This window comes from Amblyomma maculatum, chromosome 1 (assembly GCF_055883805.1).
Source record: "Amblyomma maculatum isolate TAMU_Amacu chromosome 1, ASM5588380v1, whole genome shotgun sequence".
NCBI classification, from domain to species: Eukaryota; Metazoa; Arthropoda; class Arachnida; order Ixodida; family Ixodidae; genus Amblyomma; species Amblyomma maculatum.
The window spans coordinates 79,612,109-79,631,163 of NC_139344.1; the positions used below are offsets into that span (position 1 = coordinate 79,612,109).

General features: G+C 44.6%; 1 protein-coding gene across 4 annotated transcripts in view; it reads right to left on the reverse strand.

Moving 5' to 3' along the window:
- shi (dynamin-1 shibire) overlaps positions 1–19,055 on the reverse strand; it is a 67,747-nt gene that overhangs the window by 13,667 nt on the left and 35,025 nt on the right. For all 4 annotated transcript variants that reach the window (XM_084588420.1, XM_084588419.1, XM_084588418.1 and 1 more), the window contains 3 exons: positions 11,605–11,661; positions 9,621–9,802; positions 4,373–4,561 (listed from right to left, as the gene is read on the reverse strand). In XM_084588420.1, coding sequence (XP_084444546.1) covers positions 4,373–4,561; positions 9,621–9,802; positions 11,605–11,661 — 428 coding nt within the window. The remainder of the gene's footprint in view (positions 1–4,372; positions 4,562–9,620; positions 9,803–11,604; positions 11,662–19,055) is intronic.

The following is a 19,055-nucleotide window of genomic DNA, read 5'->3' on the forward strand; positions in this document are numbered from 1 at the left end:
AAAAAACGTGACCGCCGACAGCAAGAAAGCAAACAAATGCTTACAGATGTGGACAGCAAAGAAAAGCAAAAAGGGTCCTTGCACAAGTAACACTGCCTGACTGAAACTTGTGACAGAAGGTGGGGCTGGCACTTCTTTGCACATAGTGATGACTGTTTGGGTTTTCTGAGGCAAAAAAGTGAGAACCCCTGCTTTAGAAGATTAGTCTGAAAATGTCAGCCAATTCATAGTAAATATGCTAGAACTATGCATGCACCTTAGTCAGATAACCTCAAAAGCAATGCTCCATAGCTATAACAGCATTTTATGGCAAAAAAAAATAATTGAGACATCCACTATAAACAAGTTTGAAGTTTTGTTTTCAAAAATACCAGTTCTTAATGTTCCACTCTTTGCAGCATCCCATTTTCTCAGCTCACAATTTTTAATCAAACTGCTTGTTTCAGAAAATTATCATTTCAATATCATTCAACTATTGTGGGAAACCAGTTTCCTCCCCCTTCACTGCTGCCGATCACCACCCCAGCAAGCGTCTGGCAGCGCCGGCTGGGAGAAGTAATTACCTCCCCTTGGAGGAAGGAGAACCAGCGATGGGTGCATCACCAAGACGTCTACGCGGATTCCCATGAGAAGACAACAGGGACTTCTGGATCCAGCTGACAACGCGAGCGGTTGTCTCTCGCCGCCTCTCCCGGCAAATGCCGGTGGATAACAGGCACCGAGTATGCGGCGCACTCGGGAGGATCCGTCGTGCACGACCGCTTGTCTTCTGGTTCCCAACAGCGAAGCGTCCGGTAAATACCGCACCCTCTCGCCACCTTCTGAGGCAGACGCCGTGGTAAGGCTTTGTCCAAAGAATTCGGAGCGCAAATGTTCACCACCGAAGTTGCACCCCCATTTCCCTAGCCGGTGAGTCAGATACCCTTCTTGCATAGCCTTCTCCTTCCAAGGAAAACCTTGATGTTGTATAGCTAGCCGGGCATGATCTGTATTATTTGCAAAATGCAAATTATTGCTGTGTCGTCCCGTTCCTTGTGCCTTTAATCCCTCCGCGGATCACTAGCGAGGACGCTCCACCCGCGAAGTGGTGACAGGGCGGAAGACTGCACCCCTCATACCACCACACTATCAAACTAACTAGCATTACAAACCACATTTCAATACCTTTGAACTTGCATTCTGGGCGAAAACTGGGTGAAGAATTTCAGTTGGTGGACATTTCAAGGTAAAATTTATTTTAGTAACTATACAAACTGCCAAATTTTGTTCACATTAGAAGAGTATTAGAAGACTTTATACATGTGGCTATAACAAAGCTGAAAATATATGGTATCTCCAATAGTTTGGTAGATAATTGGCTTTCCCCTTCTAGCATTCGTAACTTCACCTAAAGCAACAAGAGAATGACAGAACTTTGATGAAGTGCACTTAGTGCTAATATATATATCAACTCAGATTTTCACTGGGATCAGAGAAATGCTTTAGAATTTCCCTTCTTAGCCCTGCATACCCCTTCCAACACACTGCCGATCAAGGATGTGTAACAGGCCCCAATCAACATCACTTATTTCAAGCCTGCTTACACATTTGGAAACTTGTTATGGCATCCATCAAACAGCCTAACTAGTCAGTTTCTTTGCTGCAAGGCACTGAACTACGATAAGGGTCCCAAAAGCTCATCGCACAACCTTCCTCACCACACACGATACACTGCTGAAAGCCCATTCCTCCTACAAGTGATGATTGTACAGTCATGCCCCGTTAATATGACCCCCGTTATTATGGACGACCCGAATTATGGACAGTTTTTCTGGGGACGAAACCTTTTCAATGTATTTATGCCTCGTTAATATGGAAACTCGCTGTCCGGACAATGGACAGGGGAAGAATGCACGCGCCCCACTTGGGCCCATGTATTTTTGTCTCGTTAATATGGACAGTGCTTGAAAAAAAAAGCAGAGGAGTCCGAACGCAAGTTAAAGAAGGGCGCGCCGCCCGCGAACATACGCGACAGCCGATATGGCGGAATGCCTGAACGAGTCCTGTGGGGTTGGAAAGAAGCTGGCGTGTCGCCGTTCTAAAAGAGGGGGGGGGGGGGGGGAGCGCAAGAGCGGAGAGGAACGTACACAGTAAACCGAGGGCCAGCTTAAGAAAGACCTCGAAAGGGGGGAACCAGGAGATTACTGGGTGCAGCGGAAGTGCCGCCGCAGTCGGGAAAACGGCAACATGTGGTTGCAATAAATTCTGCTGAATGTGAACAGAGAGGCCGGTAAAAGCGTAAGGAAGAAATGACAGGAAGAAAGACAAGTGCCTACAGTGGCGGTGGGAACTGAAGTTTTCTTTCCCAAAGCGCAATGTGTGTTCCATGAAGCCGTTAACGCTTTTCGGTGAGAGTTAAGACACTCGCAAAGCAGAGCGACAAAAGAAAGGCGACGTACGAACACGCAACCGGAACCGGGCATCCCGTGCTTCCCTATCATGCTCCTGGTTTTAGTCCCTGTTGCGCTGCGAACTGTCACATTTTGCACACAAGGCGGTCCGTATGTCGGCTTCGCTTTGAGTCAACGATGCGGCCTTGACAAGGTCTGAGCTCTTCATAGTCGGCTAGCCGTCGTTCTAAACTGTACTTCAGCTTGCAGTGTTTGTTTTATGGGAACACATAAAAACGGCGCCAAGAAGATGAGATGTTCAATAGCCCTCTGCATAGCAGCTTGCCAACTTGACTCTCTTGCTTCCTCACAGAAACAGTACAAGGCAAAAAAAGAAAGAATCAGAAGAACGAAAAGGCAGAAAGGTTAACTAGGCAAAAAAGTGCACAGCATCAGGAGCTTGTAGCCCTCAACTTGAGTCTGGCTTTTGGCATGGCGGGAGTTAAACGCAAAAGAACAAAGCTGAACGTAGGCGCGAAAAAATCTGAATACAAGCGGCAAAAGCCATCTCAGTCAATCCAAGCTGCGAGGGACTAGTATCGACAGCTCAGCAGTTTCCTCGCCTCAGGAGAATCTCAAGCAGCTACTTAGCGGCTACTCTCAAAATGGCCTCAGTGAAGAGGCCATTTTGGAAGTGGCGGTGAGTAGAGAATCAGACGCTGATTCATCGGCCAGTGAGAAGTTCGTGCTCGAAGTTCGACCAACACAAAGCCCAATGTCACGGGTGTCATGGTAAGAGAGTCTCTTCAGACTGCACTACAATTTTTTGAAGACAACAATGACAAGGATAATGCACTCAAAATTGCCGGTGTTCTGTGAAATTTTGAGTCCAGTGCACATAGTTATGTACAAAAGCAGTCGTTAATTACAATTCTCTTTTCTCAATAAAATCCTTTTTGTTTTTATTCATGACTCGTTATTATGGATGACTCGCTTTATGGACAGTTTTGGTCGGAAACCAAAGTGTCCATATTAACGAGGCACGACTGTATACACCCAGAGGGGGAAAAAAAATCTGCAGTACTTTGAAAACAGGAGAAAAAGCATCACTCCCATTTTCAGAGGAATTATTAGTTCAAAATTCGTATGTTCCTTTTCATAATAGAGCCACCTATGCATACAAACTTTTCCAGGCAAATTTATTTTCAGTGTCTTAAAATATATGTGCAGCCAAAACCAATGTGAACAGGAGTATACAGTTCCATACAGCTGCACCTTGTGCAATAAACAACAGAACTACTGCAAGCAATAAGAATAAAGCTCCTGAATCTCTTCAGCCAGTCCTTCCAAAGCCTCCAATTGAATACCAAAACTAATAGCAAAGCAAGATCACTGACTGAAAAGAAAATTCTGAGCACGATGCAGTCAGACAGTTGGCACATGACAGACAGCAACACAAAAAATTTCACCTTACTACTATATACGCCTTAACGAGCTATAATACACCTTCACAATGAACTTAAACATCAATGCAACTTCTTGCTTCAAATAAAAAGAGATACTGCAACCTCGCTGTAGGTTTATGGAGCTGCCTGACCATTGGCTTTGAAATGAAAGTGGCAGATATGACAAATAGCTTACTACCAGTTTTAATCAGCTTTTCATTCATCTGCACCACACAAAACAAGACAAAAAAGTGTCGACGATATACAAGTATCACATACGAGAGACCAGAGACCAACACTGTCACCTTGAACTTGTCCAGCGCTGCTGAGGGGTTCAAGGACACGAGGCAATTTTATAGTGGAGCCCCACCATTGCCAACAAGCTCAGAATATACAAGTACACATGTGCAACCAACTAACACTAAAACCTTTGTAATAATGCAGTAATTACTCCTGTTTTTTTCAGAAAAATCAAAAGTGCTGGCCATGTCACTAGCTTCAACCAATTAGCCAGCAAGCAGGAGCAGAGAAAAAGGAAAAAGAATTTGAGGCACTCACGAAGGCACAAGGGGTGCCTGGAAACCGGCACTGATAGGCCTGGGTGGGGCTGCTGGGGGCGCCCTGCCCGTTGACTCGGGCCGCGATGGGATCACTGGGGCTGGCCGGCTGGCCGCCGCTGGGACTGGGGGGGGTGCCCGGGAAGATCCCACATTCCTCCGGGGACCCCCCGGGGAGGGAGGGGCCGGCCTGCACAGCAGCCACACATGAATGCCACACCATTCACATTTAACCTCAGCACAGTCACCTCTCGTTAATTCAGCATTCGAGGGACCAAAAATGTTTGGATTTACCAATAGTTCGAGTTATCAAATAGACATGCTGCCCAAAACCGTTCGCTTCAGAGTAATTTCATCTAATGAACACCTGTACAACGATTGTTTGCATTTCAGTTGAAACCCAAGTGAGAACGACAGTATTCCCCATATTCATCAGGTGCCCTGCTTTGCGCACACTGTCGGGAACATTGATGTAGTGCTCCAAAACTGTAGGCCTCTGCTCCCCTTTTCAATATGTGACATAGTAACAGGGATGCCTCTTCAGAAACAGCCCCACCATGTTTGGAGGATTTTTCACCACGCAGTCTACACAATGAAGCATTGCAGTGAAGCTCCAAGTGCAGTGAAAATGCACATGACCAGCGTGCATACTGGAAGCCGCATGTGGATGCACATGAGGGATACATTAGTTAAGTGTTAGAACAGCATGCAAACACGTTTCAAGGATTAAGGTTTGAAATGCAGTCTGACCAACCTTTCTTAATAGGAATTATTTTAAAGCAAGGAGCAATGAGAGGTGATGCAATTGATAAAAAGCGAAAAAAAAAAAAAAAAAGCGCAGACAAGCTAATGCTTTGGTGCCTTCTTAACACAAAACTAACTGCAGAGAAAGAAGATTGCTGCATGCGTTTCTGGTGGACTTAAAGTACCTGCGATGCATTACTCTGGCAATGATAAAAATAACGCAGGTGGACTGCTATATTCACTGGCTGAAATTTTGAATATTGTGCTTAAGAAATAAAGAAACATTGCCCCAGTCTTGAAAACAGAAAACAAGACTTTACTGTTCAGCAACTCGCCGTTGATGCAAGGCCTGCCATGTCCCCATCTGCCAAACATCTCCAATGACAAATGTGAAACCTGGAATCACCGGATATCTATGTCTCCATACGTTCCCTTGCTCCAAGCACTTCCAATTAAACCGGCAGCTGAGGCGCCGGCGCACAGTTCCGAAATTCTTTGATGGTTCTGGAGCACCACAGATGCCAAGCAATGTCGTCACAGATGAGCGCCAGCTTTCATTTTCTCAAAATTTAAGCAGATGTCATGCAACAGCCTCCACAGCATAATCCTTCTGGGTTGCTTCAGCGAGGTGAGTCCGGACGAACATTCCAGCTTGTACTTCGCGACAGTGCGTGCGAACACTCATATCAGCACTCACAATGTCGACAATTTCACAGACTGTCTACTCCAGCAAGCATGAACTTGTCGCTGCTTAGACTACGACAAAAAGTTGTTTGCACTGCCTTGAGAACATTGCAGAACATACCTTCAAAAACAAGTGAGCAGGTGAAGCACCTCTGGCTAAAACGGGAGACACCACTTCCTTAGTACCGGCTATCCGGACAGCGTAAAAGCTGACACAAACTAAGATGGATATTGAAAGTAAGAGGCTTTCAACACTGCAGCAGTAAATGCACATAAATTTTGTCTGTTCAAACAACACTAATGAAGTCGTATTTATTAAAATTACATTCACAGTGTTTGCAGTTTTATTGCTTTGAGCAGCCTTGAGCACTATTCTCATAGCAAAGGGTGCTCATTATGCTCCTCAGCCTTGGCAGCATTGCATGCTATGTATGAAATGTAGCACATCAGTGTTTGAATATGTTCTGCTGTAGCTCTGCTTCTCAAGTTAGCATGGCCCTGAAAAGGCCGGACTGCCAGATAAAGAGCACCATCGGACTACATTACACGTAAACTACGCTAAAGTACTAATGCACTTCAAATTTGCCATGAGTGGCTATGTCAGACCTATGTCAAGTCTTTCTTTCCCACTTGAAGATGTTCCGAAAAGGCAGAAGCTCATTTCACTATATACATCACTTTAATAAATGTTACTTCTTTGATAAGCCTGTCTTGATACTTATGCTGATATGCCACCTTTTAATTTTACAATTTTTCCTGCCTGTCCTTTTAAGCTGATGTGCTACTTGGCAGCATAATGTCCAAACTGACAAAATCTAATGTATGCCAATCAGATGAACAAATTTAAAGTACAAATTATATGTGCACTTCGACAACCTAACTTGCAAAGATACATAATTTTTACTCTCAACAGAGGATAGCCAACCATCTGCAGACCAAAGGTACACATTTCATACGACACAGTGTCATTTGCACAAGCAACCTAGCTATGACAGCATGCATCCCAACTGAAATAAAAAAAATGGCACTAAACTGCACCACATAACACTCCGAAACACTGAACCAGGAAAGAGTCCATAGGGAGGCCTTTAGCTAATGTGTGTAACCTGAAATTTTAACGCACAGTGCCATAAAATTGTATACCAAGGACTATATTCTGACTTCGAACCCTGTGAGGAGTGACCCTTTGTAGCACATAACCAGTTGAAACAGCAAAAGCAGAACCGGAATTCAGCTGGAATACCCAGCATCCTTGGACCACAGCGTCCCTACCGAGACGTGCTCAATACAAAACCTGCACAATTGAGACTGCTTACAAATTAACCACTTAAAGTCAAGGACTGGATATAATTCGGTTTTTGTCAGCCACTGGTGTGCCTTTCATAAAACTATGTATACTCATACCACTTATTATGCAGTCATGCGAACCAAAATACTGACTTAGAAAACAGGCTTGAAATCCGCTCGGTGAAAGTGCAGAACAGCAAGTGTGCTTCCCTGTGCCACATCGGGCTTCCCTCCGTGGCACAGCATATCACACCACGTGTTTAGGGCGCGACACAAATGCAGGCTCTGCATACTGTTTCCGCCTTACATAAAATGGCATAACAGCTACACTCTTCCCTCTGTCAATTGCACTTCCTTTCCATGCTTCCAAACCACCCACATTTTTTCACCACTACACTCTAATGCTTTCCTTCACTGGCACTTTGCTCTGTTTGTAAAAGAGTAAGCGGAAATGCTTGTTGTGGTTGTGTCTCCGTTCTTCACCTGTAGTAAGTTCAGCATGCTGCTGTCAGTGGTGCCTCTTCGATTCCACTAATTTGGTCCATAGCCTTCAAACCAGTCTGACTGGCCAACAACCGGCCACACCTGCGTTAGTTTGGGGCATGAGTGTGCAGTAGCAGCAGCGTATCGGCGTGTTCTACAAGTCACCTTTCATCATCGAGTTGCCATCCCAACGCCGTCCCCATCATCCGTGTCTCAAAAGCTAGGCAAACAACAGGCCTCATCCCTTGAAATGAAGGGGTACATAATCAAGGACAAGAAAACTGGTGCAAAAAAAGCTCTGGTTGCCAGAAGGTACGGTGCCACTGACAACAGCTTCCACTGTCTGGAAGAAGGAAGAAACACAAAAACCTATAAAAGCAGCTAGGGAAAGACTGTACGTTTTCGCAAGAAAAAGGATATTTTCACCTAAGCATTCAGACACTCAGATCTTGTTTAGGAAGTTCTGAGAAGTGCAAGCATAGAATGCCCCAATAAGCAGCCTGATGTCATGAGTGAAGACTACTAACTCCGCATACCTGTTTGGACGTGAAGGCTTATATCCATGGAATGGGTGTATTCAGCAGTTTATAGATTGCTGTGGGATTAGTTGCAGAATGATCTTGGGCAAGCATGGAGAAGTCAATGATGCCAGCATTCAGGCATGGATCGACCCTTAATCCTGAGGCGCTACTCTCAGCATGTGCGAAAAGAATGTGTACAAATGCCAATAAAGCTGGTCTGTGCTACAACGTGATTCCGAACTAAACTGTCAAACTAAAAGGGGGGACCTTGATCCGGCTGCACGGTGTCAAAGGAGCGCATCCCTATTTTGTTCAGTGCCAACATGGACAGAACTGACGAGTGGTGCTTGCTTGTGATTGGAAAATTGAAGAGGCCTCAATGTTTCAAGGAGAGAACTCCTTCCAGAGACATACAAGGCAAATTTGAAGGCCTAGCTAACCAGAGAATTGTTTGGCAGCTGGCTTAAGAAGTTCAATCACAACATGGTCCAGGCAAAACGACGAATCATTCGGCAACTTAACAGCTCACAACATGCCACCAGAACTGAGCGTAAAGTGTGTGCTGGCAAACAGCACTGCAATGTGCCAGACTCTTGATTAATACATGATTGCAACCTCGATCACAGTATGTTGACAGTACGCTAAAACTAATCACAAACAGCGGACTTAGAGGGTTTGCTTTTTGTGCAGTGATAAATAAAGCATTTTTGAAAGGAAAGCTACTCATCTGGCGTGTATTCTGACATGGAAAAAAAAATGTTTTAATTATAGTGTGGTACCACTTATTTGCACGGCTCCCACGACCCACGTTATAGGCGGTCTACACTGTATTTGTTCTATAGCCTCCACGAAAACCCAAAGGGCAACAGAGGTCTCTCCAAGAAAAAGCACTTGGGAAGAATTACACTACCTCAATGAACATCTCAAAGCATCAGCTACAATTTTTTTTGGTTATGAATAGGAATATATCTTTACCATACTACCTCAGCATGTTTTCTCTGGCTGTTTTCTACTTTATTTGCTCAACAGCAATGGGAGCACACGGCAAGCTTATTGTCGCAACTGTACCAGTGCAATCACTTCTGCAGCTTAAGACAATCATGCAAACTGCCAGGAATATATTTTTGCAGGGAATAAACAGAGAAAACAATCCCAGTTAAGTATTTATTCAGCAACCTAAGAAATCTAGGCACAGAGAGCAGAACTATGCAGTAAAAAAAAATCATTAATAATGATTCTCTGTGTATAATGCTAACCAGCCAACTAAACCAGTACATTTTAATAAATGAACTGCCTGGTTAGGTATTCTGCAAAAAGCAAGAGGTTCATTAGTTGTCAATCTTGAGATCTACAAAAGTCACCATTCACTGTCATTGCAAGCACACAAGAGACCAACAGCGAAGAATCGCCAATGAAGATTGGGGGCTTCAAGCAACATCCTTCAAGCTGAAAAGATACAAAGCTACATGCCTCAGCAAAAAAAAAATAAACCGCCTATGTAACTAAGTATAATGTTTTATAAATGCTCACCGTGGCGAATCGGGGGGCTGCATTTTGAGCCAGTCATCCTTGACCGGTGGCGGCGTTGGCTGATACGATGTCTGCATGGACACATCCCCGATGATACGTAGAGCTTCTTTGCAGGCGTGGTACATGCGCAGCATTTCATCTCGCTTCTGTGCCTCTTCAGGGCTTTCTTCCATGAGTTGTGTCTGCACAAATGTGGCAGCCCCACCAAGTACCGTAAAAATCAAACAGACCAGAATTTCGGCAGTGTGCACAATACAGAAGGAGCCATGTGAACAGAACAAGCCTGCACACAAGTCAGTGACGCAAAAGTGCGGTAACAGACTGAGACTCAGCCGCAGAATACACAAGCTTTTCAGCAGCCACTACTAAGAATAGCAGACGCTTTGCAGGCAACAATTGAGTAGTAAAAACTGCTACATACACCAATATGGCTATATACACACATTCTCTCTAATGTGCCAGGCCCTTCATGCACTCAATACATTCCAAACCTTTCATACAACACCAACCACATGTGCCAATTGCCAAGAATGACAAGTTATCAGCCAGAATGTATTGAACCTGACAATTTCGAATTATTGGCTGTTATGCAGCCAATAATTCGAATTTATGCTATAAGATAAGCATATATCACCACAGGAAGCGCGCCACTAGCATGGCTCACCCGTCCATCCGTGCTGCAGCTGAATTGAGATTTCTTATTTTTTTCCCCTGTATGGTGCAAATGTTGCGGTGACAGTGGTTCTAAATAGTTTGAGTGGAAGGCATGTCACCAGCATCTTTGTACCACACGTCTTACAACACTTCTGAAGAATCTGTTCTGCAGACCATTGCTTTCAAGGCGCATGTGATGCCTACTTAATAATGAAAAGTGATGGTAGAGCATGCACGCCCACTCAAACCCAGCTTTCGACGTCAAAAAAGCCAGAATGCGTGGTCTCAGTACTACCTTATTGAGCCCCCCTTTTATTCTCAAATTTTAGACACTGCTGTGCTCAACCACCAGCATTAATTCATTTGTGTACTGGAGCTGGTTATAAAAATTTCAACTGTGTGCTGTTCATCAGCTTGCTTTTGCTGGCGGACGATGCGTTCTCGGACAAAGATGCAACAACAAACTTCCAGTAGGTAATTAACAGCTCACCTTAATATAAAAACTACCCAACAGAGTGCAATTTGTAACTTTGGCCTTGAGCAAGGTTTCCATTCTGACTACACTGCCGCATGTTTATTGCCCTGAGCTGCGCATACACTGTCATGTCATGCTGCAGGGAACTACATAAAAATAAGTCAAGCAAAAAGAAAAGGAAGGAAACTTTTTTTTATTATTGATAGTGAGGGGTATGTGTTTGGGAATCTGTATTATGTGGCAATGCATGCTATATTGCACTTTTTCAGCCTTGCAAAAGCTTTCAGGGCATGCTCGAAAAATTGAATGAACTGCCCACCCATTTTAAGATACCGGCAAGAAAAAGTATTGTGTGAATAAATGTGTTAACCCTATCAGAACAAAAACAGAGGAGCTTTCATAATGCATGCAGAAATATACTGCATTTTCTTGCGTGCAATCCGCACCATGAATTAGAGAAAAACGTGTTTAGCAAGTGGGGATTTAGGGTTATCAGCGACCTTTTTATTTGTATGTGCTTATGTGTGAGCGGGGAAGGAAGGGGGGGGGGGGGGGGGTCGGCTTCAAGACAATGCACGGTCTCCCATAGAGTTTTCATATACAAACACCACACACAACTTTGCATAAAGACAACTGATCAGTGAGTTTCTCACTAACCTTAGGGGTTCAAGCGAGGCAGCTGATTCTCTGTGCGGAATTGAATAGTGCACTCAGCCTTAGAAATGCTGATGTATGCAGTGAACAAATGACTTGGCAGCTCAATGAACAAAAACTGCAATCATTCGTGGCTTGCCAACACACAAGTACGCGTTTTGGTAAAAACACAAGTGAGCAATTTTAAAATTTATTGCTTACCTGATCACCTGAAGCATACAGAGCTGCTAGTAGTTCTGAATAGATGAATTCCTTGGTCTGCACAAGAAAACATTTGCAAAAAATTCAAAGTAAGCAACAACCCTTCAAAACAGCTTGAAAACATTACAAACATAAATGCCCAAGCATACTAATAAGCAATTCAATATGTATGCCGGCATTATCAATAATATTAAATCTTGTCGGAGAGAGAATTCTGACATGTAGCTCAACCAGAGAAGGAACAGCTAGAAAACGAATTTATGTTCAGGTCTGTTATCATTGCTGTCATCTGCTCTTTGATGGGCAACGCATTAGGACTTTACCCTTACTACTGCACAAACTAATAACAAATTCTACCAATCCACAAGGAAAAGCTTTTTGTGCAAAGCAAGTCAACAGTGCAATATGCCGGTCCCACACAGTTTGTACTAGAGCCATTAAACCAAGACAGAGAAGTATTATAATTTTTCCTTTATGATCATGCATCACAGAATGCCTATTCACCTGGCTGTGAAGCAGTGTAGAGTTGCATTGCCAACGCATGAGAACTCCTCAGGACTTGCATAATTATATGGGCAAGAATTTCTTTTGCCATCGAGGCATGTTCCTCACATGAATGAAGAAGATATAAAGTAGAAAATTTTCAATTTAAGCCCCGTGGGCAAAGTAAAATATGTATTCGTATTAAATGAGTTTTCACATCCTATCCTATCACTGCAATTAACAAAGGTGTGTCGACATGATCTCCTTCTGCAGCATGTTAGAACCTCAAAAATGCCATCGCTGGTCACCTGAAATTGGTCATGCTAGTTCCGATGAATCTGATGATGGTCACTCGTTTCTCTAAATGTAACTGCAATTGGCAAAGGGCTTGCTGCTCATGTTATACTATGACATTTGCAGCACGTATGAAACCATATATGACATTTGCAGCACATACAAAACCAGTGGCCAAGGTCAGATACATCAGACTAGTGGTGTGGCACAAATATAATACTCTTGTTACATGGGCGTTTTCAACAGCAGTTCAGCTGACCATCAGTTGAATTGAACAGCAGTTAGTGGTGTTACACGACAGTCAACTGTAGTCGAGATTTCAACGGCAGTTCAATCCAGCTGAGGTCAGGGGTCGCAGTTTAACTGGTCAACTGAGAAGATAACAGTAAGAGAACATGCCACATCGGCCAAGTCGGTGGCATCTCCAACTGCCATCTGATCAGCAACTTTTACTAATCAAGTGAGCGTAAATACTGAAGTATGCGAAGTGGCAGTGGAAAAATGATAACCAAGTGGTGGAGCCAGACGTGCCTCATATGAATTGTCTTTGTTCTGTGTAGTGCTCAGTTGTGAAAATACTGCCCAATAGTTGTAATATTAAAACCACTTTTTTCGTTACTAAACTGCTCGTATGTGGCAGAATCCAGTGATTCAGAAAGAAAAGAGTTTTGCAAGAAGTGACGTGTAACTGCAGCAGACTGCTGTTCAGCTCAACGTCAGTTGGAAAAACTCAACGGCAGTTGCAACTGCGCGTAAAACGGGTATAGGGAGTATACATAAGAGCAGCTGTCTATCGAAAAGGAGTTTCAAGAAGAGAGCATGCATGATTCATTCAAACAATCCAAGGCTAGCACGATTTATTTTATACCGATAAATTCAGTGTTGTGCACAAAATAGAGGTGACTGTGTATCTGGGCTAGAGTGGCTACAGCCTGATAGACGCTGCAAAGCACAACAGCGGTCAGGTGTCAATCAATTACAAGGTCGCTTCAGCCAGCATGAAGTTCCCATGCCATCCTCCAAGTCACGAGTGGCACCACTGTCTGTACAATGGAGTGTGAGGCATTTAAGAGCCCAATTTGGCATTATGCAGCAAAGCTTGCATGCCTATTACAGTGGCATGACATTGCATTCTCAGTCGACCATGAATTCAGCAGCTACCGCATAGCACCTCTGATCTTTGTATTAACAATAGCCACTGCAAGTTACTAGCTCAGAAAATTGTGGGACTACAACAATTCCATAATTTATCAAGAATCTAGAATTAACCTATATCAAATTACCAAGGTTTTACTGAACAACAGTGCACTTACCAGGCTATAAAGTTAAGTTTTAAAGAAATGTGACAAGAGGAAACATTCCATGGAGCGTACTGAACACATTTTCAAGCAGTGAACTTCATTAAAAAAAATGAGAAGAACAATATAGTAGACAAGCTCATAGTCACGCTACGTCAGGCCGTCCACAGTAAAGTTCTTGTGTAGCCTGAATACCACTTAGCAGGAAAACAAAATGTGTTCAGAAGTGAACATATGGTGAATTCCAAATACAGATTCGGAGCATTTTCAGATCAACTTTCCTGCTCTCTTCGTAGCAAGGCCATTCCAATGGCAAACTGTAATTGCATGCGGCATATTCCTAATGGCAGACTAGGGTGCAGTCACTAAGCCAAAGCCGCTCCAAGAACCAGTGCGACTACTTTGCTGAAATCAGCGGATTCAAGCGGAAGTCTGCAAAACGTTTTCTTCAGCACCACACTTGCTTCCAACATCTCATCGTGGTCAATTAAATTTATCGTTTATTTATTTTAACCAGTAATTAAGTTTGTTTACAGCAGACAATGTGTGCCAGAGAGCACGAGATATACCCAGCACATTTTCCAGCACCGATCAATCAGAAGCTGGCTACCTTAAAAAGGAGTTAAAATGTGGCACGAGTGCACTGCTGCAGTTGCTTCGCAGTGATCACTCACAATTTATGGCAGTAAGAATCCAGAAACTGCACATCTTTGACCACAGTAAACATGAAAAAAAAGTAAGAGAAAAATGGGCTTGAAACAAGCCTGCACAAATGCAACGCATTCAGCACGGTGTACGTGCATATTGCCATTCCCTGAAAACTGCAGCAACAAAAGTGCCGGGCGGCGTTACTAAAAAATAAAACCCAACAAAAAGGAAGTCACTAGAGCTATATATGTTTTTTTGAGTATACACTGCAGTGCATAAATTAAAATGCATACGCAATAAAATGGTTTGCTGGATTAAAATTGCTTGCAGTAATCCTCTGATCATGCCAGTTGCATCCGTCGAGCCATCTTTAGTATGTTGAATCAAAACGAATAAGAGCACATTTAAAACCCGTATTACCAGTCGCTTCTGTGGTGCAATGGATTAAAACCACATACCCGATTGTAAGACGTGTTCGATTTCTGTAGGTACAATTTTTTATTTTTTAAATTCACAACATTCAAATAAATTACGACCATATTTCCTGGGGTATGTTCCCCTTTAGGTAGCATAATACAGTCGAACCTGGATATATCGAACTCGAAGGGGATCGCGAAATAGTTCGATATATCGATAATTCGATATACAGAAATCGGCTTGGGACGGCACTTACGATGCGAAAAAACGATACCGTATTTCTCGCGTAATTAACTTACTCGCATAATGAACCCACCCTCCACTTTGGCAACCGAGAATTTGGAGGAAAAAAAAAAGCGTTAAGGCCAGCTCGCTCACATGCAAGCGATTAAGCAATCTCAGCGACGAGCGGCAGCGACAGAGCAAAAAATTTCCAACTTGTTGGAACTGCGTCTGTCCCTTGTTCCTCTGCCGTTGTCCCTCTGCTGTTCGAGCCACCGCGGCAGCTCAAAACAAGGTTGCTGTGTCGTCGCGGCAGAAATTGCCAGCGTTTTCGCTTGCATGTCGCACTCCGTTTCGGTCGTCTCATCCACAGCTCATTTCTTGGCATCGTGCCAAGATGTCGCGCAGTGATAACATCGCAGAGTGTTTATCTTTTAATAGCTTTGATAGCTACTGCGGCAGGGGGTAGCGAACTTTGCAGACTGCCCGTGATGGCTTGATTGCACAAGCCTGGTTCGATTTATCACGCCGCGCTTGGGGCGGGCGTAGTCCACTGCCACAAAATCATTGAAAAGCGTGATACAGTAGCTACAAATGCTGTTTGAAGCGAAAAATGCTAAAAGCCGGTATCATGATAGCAGCTGACCACGTGCTTGCGTTGATTCATACATGCAAAGATAAACGACTCCCACAAAAAAAAAAATGCCTTCGTAACGCCATATCTTACGCTACACCGCGCTTACAGCACAACGATAAGAACAAACGACTCTCGCAAAAAAAAAATAAAAAAAAAATAGATCTGCCGCTTCTTGACTTCCGCAGGCGCCATAGCCAGGTCAGCCGCCGCACGCAGAGGGTTCGCAACACGCGCTGGAGAAAGCTTCCGACGTTCTGTCTGAAAACGAGTTGAGCTGGCTTGGTGCATGCGTAGCACGTGCTACTGCGAACGAAGGCCGGGAAAGAGGAAGGAGAGAGATAGCTCAGCAAAAGAATGGGCACACCCTTGCGCTTCGCTCTGTCGCATTTTTCCCCTCTCGTTCCCACCGGTTCTCTCTGGTTCATTCACGCACATGGCTTGCAAACGTCATGCTGGCGCGCGGGAAACGACAACCGCAAATGCGCTCGCCTTTAGGGAATGGGCGCGGTGCGGCGCTGCCCTAGCCGAACTGTCCCCTCTCATTACTTATGCGCTTGGCTTGAAAACTTGAAAACGTAACGCGGCAAACGGCCAAGGGTGATGCGATCGTCTTTGGGAAAGGCACACTTTCCAGTGCGTGGTGCGGAGTTCGATATATCGAATGACCGATGAAATTGAGTTCGATATATGACGCGGCTTTCCTATACTTTTGCATGGGATGTTCAAGGGGATATTCTGTGAGTTCGCTATAACCAAAATTTGATATATCCGGGTTCGACTATACCATGTTTTTTGTTCTTAACAGCAGAAAAACCAGCCGCGAACGCAGCCAGCATGTGAATGTACGACAACGGTTACACAATACAGTAATACCTCGATAATTCGAACTCTGTTAATTCGAAATCCCGGATAATTCGAAGGTTTTCTGCGGTCCCGCATTTTCCAATGTAAATTTGGCCGGATAATTCGAACAGGCGGTCTGCGCCAGCCCGGTTAATTCGAAAATTTGGACTGCTATGCGGCAATGCCTGATCCATGTTTCGCCGCAAACCCGACGAAACGACGGTCCTACGGAGCCGCGAGGCAAAGCCACATAGTAATGGTGATGATTTATAGGCGAAGTGCCCCAGCCGGAGCACTCTCTGCACAAAAATCGGTCCACAGTGCGCCTCGCGCACCGCCGAAACACGCGCCTGCAGAGGAGAAGACGTGCTTCACTGCAACACGGCGGGCATACCGGTTTTTATCACGTGACCTCGCCCCCACTCCATCCCTTGGTGTGCTTCGCCCACTCTTCCCCCGTGCCTCCGACGCTGCAAGTACGCCACCACCACCGCCGCGCCGGTCTCGCCTGCGCCATTTCTTTGTGTTGTGCGCTGTGGTTAGGGGTCGGCTACTGTGCCGTTTTTTTGGGCGGGACTGTGCAGAAGTGCTAGCTTTGTGACCGTAGCAGCGCAGAAATGCCAAAGTACAAGACTTTAGCGCTGCAGCAGAAGTTCTGCTTGATCCAGGTCGTCGGGAAGACGGGGAAGCCTCGCTGCTTCAAAAATGCGCGGCTGCCGCCAAAGGATGAACTCGTCTACAGGCACAATAAGAAAGCCTGGATGACAGGTGCAATATTTGAAGAGTACGTGTGGCAACTTGACCGCAAGTTCGCGGCCACGGGCAGGAATGTCCTATTTGTCGTCGACAACTGCCCGGCACATAGCGACATCCCACATCTCCAGGCCATCAGGATGGTATTTTTACCTCCGAACACCACTTCGATCTCACAGCCGATGGACCAAGGCGTCATTCACCACACTAGGAAGATTTATCGGTACCACCTGCTCAAGCGCATGCTCCTTTGCTACGACAATGGCAAGGAGTACTCCATCGACCTCCTCGGAGCCATATGCCTCACGGTGTACGCTTGGAAACAAGTGGAGCCCACATTGATCAGGCGGTGTTTTGAACACGTTGGTTTTTCCAGTGAAAGCACTGTTGATGCCGATGCAGACCACCCATGTACTACTACTCTTGACGAAGAAGGAGCAGAGTATTGCGACCGCATCAATGCGCTCTGCGCAGAGGATGAGTCCAACGCAGTCGGCTTCGCCGAGTATATCAACATTGAGAGCGAAGAGCAGACTGGCTACTCTGACTTGGAGAGTGAGATCACTGCTGGTACGAACATGCGCGATGACAGCGACGATAGCGATGACGACACCGACGAGCCTCCCCGAGCACCTGCTCTTGGTGAAGTTATCGGATCGCTGAACGTTATCCGCAGTTTTGTTGAGTGCCGCGGTGGAAGTTCAGAGATGTTTCGTCTATTTGACCAACTCGAGAGCATGACCTTCAGTTCAGTTTAGTCGTTCAGTCGTGTCCGACTCTTCGTGACCTTAGGAGCCTCAAACTACCGGACACTGCAAACCAGCATCTCTGATTACTTTCAGTAGTAATTCAAAATATGCCGAATAAAGGTAACACGTTCCTGCAACGAATTTTTTTGCCTAAGTCTTATTTCTTGGTGTGTTCGGTTAATTCGAAAATCCGCTTAATTCGAAGATTTCTCGCGGTCCCGATGACTTCGAATTAACGAGGTTGTACTGTACAATTACCTTCACCGTAATCGATTCCTGTCTTCAATGAATGCAATGTTACCTTTAGGTTGCGTTCTGAAAAAGCTCTAAGCAACATTCACCTTTTAACATGTTTTAAACTTTTTTACAGATTTACGCCGTGTCGATTTTTCAAGTTAACTTTTTCAACGTCGCAAAGATGGCCCGACAGACGCCACCGATGTATTGCGCTCTTTACAGTAAGTAATTTTAATTCATAATTTTTTTTATTAATACTGCATTTCAATTTTTGTACTGCGCTTCATGCTCGAACACAATGTAAGGTTGTGTTTTATTTCTGAGTGAAGCACCCGGCACTTCCGTTGCTGCAGTTTTCGGGGAACGGCAATATGCGGTGTACGCACTGGGTCATCTCATGGTACGGTTTCGTTTTCACATCTTCAATTTGAAACAAGTTTTGGGCCTATCATGGGGCTTGCGATTCGGTGAAGCCAATACACAAAAGCTCTTTGTTGTAGTGAATGCTACTTCGTGGAGGCATTTCACAACCAGCACTTTGTCTTCACACATCACAAGGGAGCATGGAACGAATGGTCCCACTAGTATTGCAGCTTAGGTTGCTACTTTTTCGATCGTTGTGCAGACAATCTTGTTATAATTTGCCATCTATACCTTTTGCTTCACCTCTCAACCCAACCAATCACTAGAGGAAGTCCTTCAGTGAGGATATACCTGCATGGGGTCCTTAGTGTGATCCATGACAGCATTTAGTAGGCTCCTTAGTCATGTGAGCACCAAGTCAACTATGATAGTAAACTTTTTTCACTAAATGCAACTGTGAGGAATTGTTAGGTACACCTTGCAGATATTAGTAAATTAATCTTATGA